The sequence below is a fragment of the Delphinus delphis genome, chromosome 13, assembly GCF_949987515.2.
Source record: "Delphinus delphis chromosome 13, mDelDel1.2, whole genome shotgun sequence".
Classification (NCBI taxonomy): Eukaryota; Metazoa; Chordata; class Mammalia; order Artiodactyla; family Delphinidae; genus Delphinus; species Delphinus delphis.
In genome coordinates, this window is record NC_082695.1 from 40,128,372 (window position 1) to 40,140,607 (window position 12,236).

General features: G+C 39.5%; 1 protein-coding gene across 2 annotated transcripts in view; it reads left to right on the forward strand.

Moving 5' to 3' along the window:
- Window positions 1–12,236, forward strand: part of LAMA3 (laminin subunit alpha 3) — a 241,905-nt gene that overhangs the window by 183,990 nt on the left and 45,679 nt on the right. For both annotated transcript variants that reach the window (XM_060028799.1, XM_060028800.1), the window contains 9 exons: window positions 350–501; window positions 5,425–5,535; window positions 5,649–5,760; window positions 5,972–6,139; window positions 7,589–7,785; window positions 8,964–9,080; window positions 10,144–10,298; window positions 10,577–10,718; window positions 11,555–11,657. In XM_060028799.1, coding sequence (XP_059884782.1) covers window positions 350–501; window positions 5,425–5,535; window positions 5,649–5,760; window positions 5,972–6,139; window positions 7,589–7,785; window positions 8,964–9,080; window positions 10,144–10,298; window positions 10,577–10,718; window positions 11,555–11,657 — 1,257 coding nt within the window. The remainder of the gene's footprint in view (window positions 1–349; window positions 502–5,424; window positions 5,536–5,648; window positions 5,761–5,971; window positions 6,140–7,588; window positions 7,786–8,963; window positions 9,081–10,143; window positions 10,299–10,576; window positions 10,719–11,554; window positions 11,658–12,236) is intronic.

Below are 12,236 nucleotides of genomic sequence, written 5' to 3' on the forward strand. Positions count from 1 at the left end.
TTAAGATCTACTCTTCTAGGAACTTTTAAATATATAATACAGTGTCGTTTACTATAGTCACTGTGCTGTACGTTACATCCCAAGAACTTACTTATCATATAACTGGAAGTTTGTACCTTTTGACCACCCTCACGCTTTTTCCCCATTCCACCATTTCTTTGTCAAATGCCCCCTGTCTAGAGATCTCCCTTTTTCAGAATCTGCATCTTTCCCGGAGAAGTCCAGGATTGTGATTTTTGCCTGTGATGGGCTATGTGTGTATTAACTGGGCGGCACAGCTCTGGGGCTCTGTTTGCATTCCTGTGGCTCCAGCCCACAGCACTTGTGCCTTTGATTGCGGCCCCCACAGATTGTGACAGCTGTGTGATGACGCTCTTGAACGACCTGGCCACCATGGAGGACGAGCTCCTCCTGGTCAAGTCTCAGCTGCAGGGCCTGAGTGCCAGCGTGGGGACCCTGGAGCAGATGAGGCACTTGGAGACCCAGACCAAGGACCTGAGGGTAAGTACTCTGTGGGTCCAGCATGATGCCTGACCCAGAGCAGATACTTGGTGAAGAGAGATGCTGTGTGAACGAATACTCCTCACGTGAGAAAGGGGGGAACTTGACTCCACTTAAGGCTCAGGGAGGCTGTCCTCCTTCCTCTGATCTAAATGAAGATTAGATTTTTACTGATGAAAAGTACCAGTGAACACACAAAACTAACACTTCTAAGTGAACATTCCTTACATACTGAATGTTTCTGGGCTCATTCTTCTCATAACTTTAGCTCACTGTTTTGCATTTGGAAGACTCGTACGAATTTGAGTACAGTTGTTATTAATTCTTCTTTAAATGTTTGATGGAATTTTCCAGTGAAGCCATACGGGCCTGGGATTTTCTTTGTTGAAAGTTTTTTTTTTAATTAAACTGTAAGTTCAATTAAAAAATAGATATGGGACAATTAGGATTTATCTATTTCTTCTTGAGTGATATTTAGTAATCTGTGCCTTTCAAACAATTTTTCTATTTCGTCTAAATTACCAAATGTATTGCAATACAGTTGTTTATAATTTTTCCTTATCCTTTTAATATCTGCAAAATCTGTAGTGATGCTTTCTCATTCATTCTGGTTATTGGTCATTTGTGTCTTATCTCTTTTTTTGATTATTCTGGCTAGAGGTTTATCAATTTTATTGATCTTTTTATTTCATTGATTTCTCTCTGCTTTTATTCAGTTTTCAATTTCATTGACTTCTGTTCTTATCCATATCTTTTCTTCCTTCCGCTTGCTTTGGGTTTAGTTTGCCATTCATTTTCTAGTTTCTTAAGATAAAAGCTTATTTACTGATCCAAAACTTTTCTTAATATAAGCATTTAGTGCTATAAGTTTTCCCCTAAGCACTGCTTTAGCTGTATTCCACACATTTTAAAATGTTGTCTTTTCATTTTCATTCAATTCAAAAGATTTTCTAGGGAGCTCCCTAGTGGCCTAGCGGTTAGGATTCTGGGCTTTCACTGCTGTGGCCTGGGTTCAATCCCTGGTTGGAAACTGAGATCCCACAAGCCACGCAGCGTGGCCAAAGAAAAAAGAAAAATTTCTAATTCCTCTTGTGACTAGAACTGTATTGTTTAATTTCTGAATTGGGGATTTTCCAGATAACTCTCTGTTATTGATTTCTAGTTTAACTCTTTTGGGGTCAGAGAACATACTTTATGATTCCAGTTCTCTTAAATGTGTTGATGTCTGTTTCATAGCTCAGAACATGTACTATGTACAGTTGGAAAGAAGGTGGTCAAGAGGGTATCCTAAGAAATACTAGGGCTGAAAGTGCCCCACGGGCCAGAGTCAGGCTCCCTGGGGGGAAAACGGGGGCTCTTCTGCCTATAAATGGAGGCTGAAGAAGCAACCTCAAAACTTTCCAATTCCCGTTGTTGGACAATGGCTGTATGAGAACCTAAGAAAGGACAACCTTGCAGCCAGGATGTGGACAAGACTCACAAACCAGGATCTGTGCTGAAATGTGACATTCTCACTATCACCATAATGTACAAGTCCTAAGCTGTCACTATAACACCTGGTCCTGGACTGGGGCATCTGGGGTGGGAGTAATGATGACCACAAGATCACTGGACAGGGCACAGAGAGTGCAGGGAGAAGAAGAAATCTCCCTCTTGGAAGGAGCCTGCAAACACTGTAACAGACAGATAATAAGAAAGACATGCAGCAGAAGCAACAGTCAAGTGATGAGTTCCCTTCAGAGAAAATGAAAATCATAGGACCATCTGAAAATTACTTTCAAGAATAACATCCAGGGCTTCCCTGGTGGCGCAGTTGTTGAGAGTCCACCTGCCGATGCAGGGGACACGGGTTCGTGTCCCGGTCCGGGAAGATCCCACATGCCGCGGAGTGGCTGGGCCCGTGAGCCATGGCCGCTGAGCCTGCGTGTCTGGAGCCTGTGCTCTGCAACGGGAGAGGCCACAACAGTGAGAGGCCCGCGTACCAGAAAAAAAAAAAAGAGAATAACATCCAGTAGAAGGAACAAGAAATTAGAAAAAAATTTTAAACACCAGAAACCAAACAAGAAGAGGTAAATATGAAAAGATCTAAGTAAAACTCGTGGAAATGAAGAAATATACTCAAAGTAAAATAAATCAGTAGATGAGATAAACCCTAAGCTAGACATAGTGAAAGAGGGTTTGGGGAAAGTTTAATAAGTGCTTTTGGAATGAGGGCTGATTGTAAACCATTAGTGGCTATGGTTGAGTACATACAGCAAAAACTAATGCTAGAAAACTGGTTCTTTTCCATCCCATTAGGGTAATTTTAGAGCATGGTTTGCAGGCTTAACATGGAGAGGAGGGGGGGAAGTCTTTATGTTTTCAGAGAAAAAGAAAAGCCACTTGGGTTACTTTGATGTCATCAGTATAACCCTGCATTTTTTCAATGAAGGGAAGGCAACCAACATTTTGGTATCCATCCTATGTGCCAGGCTCTGTGCTAAGTGCTTTCCTTACGTCTCACAACATCCTATGAGGAAAATAGTGTTATTTTTATTTAACAGGCCTGGAAAAGCTAAGTAACGTGCCCTCAGTCACACAGCTAGTATGTGGTGGGTCCAGAAGAATTCAAGCCAAGGTGAAATTCCTTTTTTTTTTTTTTTTTTTTTGGCAGCTTTATTTGCAATAAGCCAAAATCAGAAACATCCCAAAAGTCTGTCAGCAGGTGAAGGCATAAATAAATGACTGTACATCTACAAAGTAGAATACTAGTTTGCAATAAATTGTAATGAACTACTGATGCATGGGTGAATCTCAGAATAAGTACTCTGACTGAAAGAAGCCAGACCAGGGAAAGTTCATATCCTAATGAGTGTGTGCGTGTTTATGTGTGACAGTCATAAGTTGTGCACAGTGCTAGAAAACGAAAAGTAATCTAATAGTGTGTGTTCCTGGTGATGGGGAAGGAAGTGTCAGGGAGAATCGGGGGGAGGGGCTACAAGGGGCATGAGGAAATGTTTCTTATCTTAATTGTGGAGACAATTTCATGGGTCATGTGTCAAAGCATATCAAATTGTGTACTTTAAACACGTGCCTTTTGTTGTATGTCCGTTATACCTCAGTAAAGCTTTTAAAAAATCAAACGAACAAAAACAGAAAGAGCCTCATTGACCTGTGGGACAACATCAAGTCACCAAACCTATATGTAATTGTTGTCACTGAAGAAAAATGAAGTGAGTAAGGGGCAGAAAAATATTTGTGCATTAACGGTAGAAAATGTTCCAATTTTGAGGCAAAACTATTAACTCACAGCTCTAAGAAGTCCTGTGAATTCCAAGCAGGATACAGAATAAAAGTCTTACTAAAGCCCACCGTTAATTAATTGCTTTAAAAACAAAAATAAGTTGACATACTTAAAAGCAGGCTGAAAATAAAAAGATACATTACAGAAAGGGGAGCAAAGGTAAGAATGACTTTTGTCTTCCTGTCTGCAAAAATTAAAAATAAAACATCTGAAACAATCAGGGCATTGTTGCACAAATTCCAGTTTGTCCCCTAGTGCAGATTATAATAAAACAGAATTAGTAAAATCTACATGTGTTAACCTGCTCTGTGAATGTAGAAAGTCACAGAAAGTTGTAACTTTTTTTGACAAAATAAAAGAACATCTACTCAGGAAAATGTCAGTCTGTTTTTATAGATTTGTATGAACTTGAGAAAAGTGTAAAAAAGATCCAACAGATAATTTTGTTCTCTGTAACCTCTGATGTCTGGGATTGGTGAGGGTTTTGAAAGTAGGGTGATTGATTGTCAACCATTATTCATACACAGGATGAAATTCTAAAGACCATGCTTTACCCACTATACTTCTTATACTTCTACTAACACTCTTTAGAATGATGTGCCTTATTTGCCTACAACAAAAATAAAATAGAACCATCTTCTTGCAATATCACACAAACACTATGAAAATTCAGTAGGAATATGTATGAGAAAGCAACTAATTTTTTGGACGGTCGTATGTATGTGGCATTTTATAATGCATTAGCCCACTTACCACTGAAAACAACCCAGCAGCTTAATATTATAATCACCAATATACAGATGAAGGAGATAAAGTCCAGTGAGCTTATCTATTAAGTGGTGAACCTAGGGTGTGGACCTGAGCTGGAAAGCCTGTGTTCTTTTACCCAACGCTGTTCTCGTGTGCAAAGAGAGATAATAATTTTGCTTTTTCTTGTAAAAATTCTCAAGGTATTAACATATTTTTTCCCCAAAATTGAAAATATTTACTCTTCTAGATATTATATGAGGCAATGTCACCCTCTAAAAGTAATGAGGCTGTTGAGTTCCTCAAAAAGGACAGGGGACCAGGATTTGAGTCCTGAAGCAATCAGTAATCACCTGTACTGCTGTGGCATGGATGGGTCACCCAACTTCTTTGGGCTTCTGTTTTCTCATTTTTTTCCTATTGAATAAGGGTATTCCATTAAATGAGCTACAAATTTCCCTCCTGCTCTATAATTCTTTGAATCTAGTGAGTCCCTGAATAGAGTAGCCATAGGCACTTCTTTTTAGTATTATCAGGTAACATATAGGTTAAAAATAACTGAACAATTCTTTATAATAGAATCTAAACCTTAATACGTCAAGTAAGTGACATCACCCTCATTTCTATAAGGTTAAATCGTTAATTCAAGTAAAGTATCTCTTGTCTCTTCATGTTTTTAAATTTTACTACTTTATTTTAGAGCCATATCGCAACTTACATCAGAAATTTATTCTTCATGTGGCCTATTTCAAAGAACCGTATTTTTTTTCTAAGGATCAGCATTGGACTTGCTAAATGAAGCTTTTCACATCATCACCAGGTTTACCAACTTGGTAAGACTTCCCTCCAAATTTCTACTCTAAAGTGAGATTAACTTCGTATGTTACTTTCAGAGCCAGTTGCTCAGCTACAGTTCCACCGTTTCAAATCATAAATCAAAACTGGATGGCCTGGAAAAAGAACTGAGTAACTTGAATCGTGAATTTGAAACTTTGCAAGAAAAGGTAATGTGTTAGGTCAATAACATTAACTTTTTTTTTTTTTGCTTTCAGAATACTGTTAGTTTTTTCCTCCCATCAACTCTTACTTTTTGCTCATCAATTTGTTTTTCATATAGGTTCAAATAAATTCCAGAAAAGCTCAAACATTATATAGCAATGTTGATCGGACAACCCAAGGCGCCAAAGAGCTGGACACAAAGATTAAAAATGTCATCCGGAATGTGCATGGTAAGAAGAGTTACTCAGCCCAATTAAACATCTTTTATATTACTTTGTAGCCTTTGTTGTACAAAGAAAAAGTTCAACATTATGAAAAAGAACCTGTAGTGATACTAAAAAACCAATATGAACCCTCCATAAAAATCTCGGCCTTTTTTTTTTTTAGTAGTCTGCTGGAGTCCAGAATTCCCAGTCCAATAAACTGCTTGATGTTTTCCAGTTCTTGTGAAGCAGATCTCTGGGACAGAAGGAGAAGGAAACAACTTGCCTTTGGACGATTTTTCCAGAAAGCTGGCTGAAGCGGAGCGCATGTTGAGGGAACTGAGGAACCGCAACTTTGGGAAGAACCTGAGGGAAGCAGAAGCTGAAAAAAGAGAGGCTCAGCTTCGTAAGGACCCTCCCAAATTCTTGCATACAGTCCGTTCTAATTGGTTTGAAATACGGTGTGCAGAGTGCAATATCTAGTCACCGGTGCCAGGTGGAGGGGCTCATCCTTTCAGCGTATATTACTGGTAGAGGATCACGTGGTGAAAGTAGGTAGCCCCTTCAGATTACTGAGAAGCCGTAGGACAGAACAACACTTTTTTAATTTATGGAAGTATAGTTGATTTACAATGTTGTGTTAATTTCTGCTGTACAGCAAAGTGATTTCAGTTATACATATATATATACTTTCTTTTTCACGTTACTTTCCATTATGGTTTATCACAGGATATTGAATATAGTTACCTGTACTCTACAGTAGAAGCTTGTTGTTTATCCATCCTATGTATAATAGTTTACATCTACCAATCCCAGACTCTCAATCCTTCCCTCCCTCCCCACTCCTTGGCAATCACAAGTCTCCTCTATGTCTGTGAGTCTGTTTCTTTTTCATAGATATGTTCATTTGTGTCATATTTTAGATTCCACATATAAGTGATATCGCATGGTTTTTTGTCTTTGTTTGGCTTACTTCGCTTAGTATGATAATTTCTAGGTCCATCCATATTGCTGCAAATGGCATTATTTCATTCTTTTTAAAGGCTGAGTAATGTTCCATTGTACATATGTACCACATCTTCTTTATCCATAGAATAGAATATCTTACCATCATGCAAAAAAAAAGTTTCTCCTTAGATATTAGACACTGATACCTCTTGTTCCTTTTTAACTGCATTTTCATTCTTCTTTCATTCATCTCCACTCAGCTCTCTCATATCATTTTTAATGGTCACCTTATCACCATTGAGCTTTTGAATCATACGTTGATATTAGCACTACTGTTACCTCCAAAAATGAATATACTAGAAATTAACTGAATATATCTAAAGGTTTGGGTTAGGGGAAAAGCCTCATTAGCTCAAAACTGTAAGAAATAATAATTTGGTGTATATTTTCCCAAATACTGACCTTTATTCTCTAGTAAAATGATGTATCAGTGGTTACAGATAGTAGCAGTTCTCTTTTAGCATTTGTATTGTTTAAATTTAATATTAGCCTTGGCTTTTAGCTGCAAGGAGACAGTGTTAGTAGTAGAAGGAGCATGTACTTTGTGCTCTGCAGGTCAAGTTCAAGTCCCAAGGCTAAAACCTTGTCACCCAATTTCTCAGGCCATCCATTTTCCTATCTGAAACATGAGGATGATAATTACTGTTTTCATGTGGTTGTCGCGAAAGTTAAATGAGACAGTGTGTGTATAACATAACATAAATGCTAGTTTCCTTTCCTGTTCCCTTGCAAGTTCGAGGAAAACCATGAAGTGAGTAGAAACTCAATTCTCCTTCTGTAGTCTTTATAAGTTAGCTTCCAATGTACTCATCTCTCAAGTGGAAAACAAAAAGGTGATGTATTACAGTGCTGACTCGGATAAGGAGCTGGCTGGAAAACCACCAGGTGGAGAACAATGGGCTTGTTAAGAATATGCGAGATTCTTTAAATGAATACGAAGCCAAACTCAGTGACCTCCGTGCCGCGCTACAGGAGGCCAGTACCCAAGCAAAGCAGGCCACCGGCCTCAACCGAGAAAACGAGAGGGCTTTGGAATCCATCAAGGTGAGGTCACGGTCAGAATCTGCATGGTTTGGTTAATGACGAGGATGAGGGAACAGGAATCTTCATCGTTAATAAAGTGGCAGAGCCAGGCAGCTGTCTGTTCAGGAAACCCTAATCAAATAGGAGCGAGGCATTAAATGCAAAATCGAAGTAGTTGCTACTCCTCAGCGGCCAGAAAAGTTTCTGAACTTAAACCACAGAGAAAGCAGAGCAAAGCGCTTCACCCCCACCCCTGGCTGATAGAGTGCTGGACCAATAATGTTGCCAAATAGGTGAGAAATTAATATTGTTATAATTAATTCAAAGTGTACAGTGTATGCTCTAAATAACTGACTTTTTGTGTCATATATGTAAACATCATTATCAGAATCACCAGCAAAGGCATTTTAAGCCATTACTTGCTTCATAGGAAATAAGTCAAAATACAGGCCACATGCAGGAGGTGCAATGAGGATTTAAAGCTCGAATTCTATAGTGTGTATTTCAGTGGCGAACACTGTAGGCTAAAACAACAACCAAAGTGTGAGGGGCTATGAAATGACAGTAAGATCAAAGTGGAATAACATAGGACTGAACACCCCCCCCCAAAAAAAAACGCAAGAATTTCGTAAAAAACAATGACTAATATCTTCACTGATGGTAATAGGGTTAGCTCCCAAAGCCTCTTCAGGTAGTAACACCTCTGTTGGAAGTCACTGATTTTGCCAAGGGGAAGGGAGCAGGGTCCAATTTTACAGGTCCCTGAACTCAGGCAGCCTCCACCCTGGCATCCTGAAGTCCTGTGTGTTTCCTTATTGAAGTGTCCCAACATCTTCACTGGGACCGGCATGTAGAGTGTGCTGATGGTTGGTGCTGATTCCCTTAGTTAAAAATCCCTCGTTCTGATCCACTAGCCAGAGCTTAATTATATATCCACCTCATGGGCCTGGTTGAGCCCAGTGTAGAAACCTTCTCCAATGTGACAGCGATTGTTTCATTGGCATGTTGTCTGTGGAAACTACACACCTACACAACAAATTGAGCTGATGTCTCATGGCTTTGGAGTTTCCTAGATGACCTTTAAGTGCAAGAAGACATTCTGACTCTGAAACTACTTCTATGCTGTTGTCCAATAAATATGCCTGTGCCTTCTGACGATACATCATGAAGCTCACAGACATTCTTTTTATTCTCTCCAGAGACAAGTTAAAGAAATGAATTCCCTCCAGAGTGACTTCACCAAGCATCTAGCCACTGCAGACTCTTCCTTACTGCAAACTAATGTTGCCTTGGAGCTGATGAGTAAAAGCCATGAGGTAGAGGCAAAACTGTTTCTCTGGAAAATCAAAAAGCATTTAAATTATGTTTCGAGGAAACTATGAGATCGGCTAACCAATTTTTTCTCCAATATATGTCTTTTAGGTGGAAGAAAATATACCAGATAGTTAAGAGTGGTTGTCCCTTGCGGGGGGGGTGAATGATGTATCTTCTCTATATCTATCTCTATTATCTAATTTGCCTGCAGTGAGTGAATGTTGCTTTTGTGATAACGAAAAAAAATGTGGTGCTATTTTTAAAATATCATTTTCATCTCTAAGATGAATAAGGTCTGAGGATCTAATGTAAAGCAATATGACTCTAGTCATATACATATACATACATATACATACGTACGTATACATATACATACATATACATATGACTCTAGTCATATACATATTCTTATACAACACTATATTGTATAATTGAAATTCGCTAAAAGAGAATTTAAATGTTCTCACCCCCACTCCCAAAAAAGTTAAGAGGATAGAATATGAGCTGATTGATGTGCTAACTCAGTGGGGGAATCCTTTCACAATGTATGCGTATATCAAATCATCACTTCGTGCACTTTAAATACCTTACAATCGTATGTCAGTTATACCTCAGTAAAGCTGAAAAACAATTAAAAAATAAAATAAAATATCAGGCATACATTATTAACAGAAGACATTTAGGACTGGTAAAAGATGGACAACATTTCTTAGCAGCCCATTGGTCATTTTGAAAATATCTTTTATTATCGCTATTTCTAAATCAGAAAAAAGGTATTTTGGTTTAGTGCAGCTATACACTAATGAGAATAATGAGCTTTTATAAAATCTATCAAAGTGGGTACCCACCATATGGAAAATGTTCAAAATGGTGGTAAAACTTGGGAGAATATTATCAGTGTCAATATCTCAAGTAACCAAGGAATAATTGGTGCGCTGAGCGGGCTCAGAAAACAGTTTCTCATTGTTGCTTCCTGGAAACGTCATTTACGACAGAGGTCAAGAAAATGGCATATACGTGCTTTGCTTAAGTTGACACTACCTCTTGTTTACTTGGAAAATATAGGAATATGAAAAACTAGCTGTCACCTTAAATGAAGCAAGACACGAACTAAGTGACAAAGTGAGAGAACTTTCCAAATCGTCCAGTAAAGCATCCCTGGTGGGGGAGGCAGAGAAGCATGCGCAGTCTTTACAGGAGCTGGCGAAGCAGCTGGAGGAGTGAGTGGCTGGCCTGACGGGTCTAACTGCAGGGGCCGCTGGAGCCTGGTGGGAAGGCCTCTCAGGGGGAGTGGGGTCTCCAGACCGGGTGGAGGGCGGCACCCAGGGCACAGTTCCGAACCCGACCAGCCGCAGGGGCCTGATTCCCAGCTGCATCTTTGGGGCAGAGCTGCAGAGCTTGCAGCCCCAAGTCTCCATCTGTCAAATGAATCGGGAGGTTAGGGGGCTCAGCTGCAGGCAGGGGGGCCGCTGGAGCCCTCTCCTGTACCATTTTCTAGGATCAAGAGGAACACCAGTGGGGATGAGCTGGTACGCTGTGCCGTGGACGCTGCCACCGCCTATGAGAACATCCTCAATGCCATCAAAGCAGCCGAGGACGCAGCGGACAAGGCCACCAGCGCGTCTGAGGCTGCCCTCCAGGTGAGCACCTGCACTGGTACCTTCTCTCCAGGCACTCTGGAGACAACTCATTTTCCTATCTTCTTTCTGCGTGCACCAAGGAATAGAAAAAAGCATTATTTTAGACCAGAATTTGTTATATAGAATAGACTCGAACTTGCTCTAGATATAAGTCATTTCTGTATATACTTGGCTGTTTGATAAATGTAGCCCACTTTTAAAAATCATTTGTAAAACCAGATAGAAATCACACTGATTATTGATTTTGAACCATGAAAGTGTTATACCCTGCTTCTTACCAGATATGTTTTTATGCTGTGACTGAGTATTGAGCATTAACATTTACCAAAGAAAAGAAATTTTTGTACACAATTTTATAACCATTTATTTCCTGTCATTTGTCTTACACCTGGGCATGCCTGTGGGGTCCTATGATATCTTAAATGCATCATATAATATTCCTAGGTCTAAAAATAAAGAACAAATTATTAACTATGAGAGAATTAGGGGACAGACCTCAGAAGGTTGAAGATTTTTATCTCCCGAAGATTAAAAGCCTAAAAACATTTTAGCTCTGTCCTCCATTATTGCAGAGGGTATTGTACAAGTGACAGTGAGAAAATGAGAAGGTGTCACACAATTTGTCATTATATCAGCAGAGATGGGTCCGCCTCCCTAAGCCACAGACGTCTTCTTAGAGCCCTGACTGTATCTTTTAAGGAACAGTCTTTTTAAACCTCCTCCTTACCTTCTAACCTCATTCTTTAAAGATAAGGGCTTTGGGGTAGGATGAAAACTCTTACACTATATTTCCTAAGGTGTATCACATTTAAAGCTGATAAACACTTTGCTTTCAGACAGTGATAAAGGAAGATGTTCCAAGAAAAGCTAAAACCCTGAGTTCCAACAGCGATAAACTGTTAAATGAAGCCAAGATAACCCAGAAGAAGCTACAGCAAGGTACTGAGGGTTAGGGTGGAGGCTGGGATAGTCAAAGACTTGGAAACAACCTATGAGACCAGGAGAGGCAGCCCTAGAAGCAAACGCACTTCTTGAATCTCAGTGTCCATGCAAATGATACTTTGCAAACTCATAGCTGGGATGTGTCTACCCAATATTCTAACATATACCAAATTAACTAGAACCTCATAAATCTAAGTAAATCTTGAGGCTGATAGGCCTGTTTCGGCCTGGCCTTGGGTTTGGGGAGGGGATTCTTAGTTTAATCCCGTGTGGACCCACATAGCATTGAGGTATGTACAGTGCTGCTTTCTTACTTAAGGCCCAGGTAATTAGTTTCAGGTCATTAGAGCAACTGCTTCAAAATTTCTTAAGCCCTAAAATCTTAGCAACTGAAAGTACCAAAAATCACTACCACTATGGGGCATGAAGATTTTTAAATTTTTGTCTTTGAACTTTTTCTACTTATTTAATTTGATTTTTTTTTAAAATAATTAAACCGTCTCGATCTCACCAAATTCCTGTGTTCAGAAAATGCTGTGTCTTGATTTTCTCTGGTCTCCTGTGGTCATTCGTAGC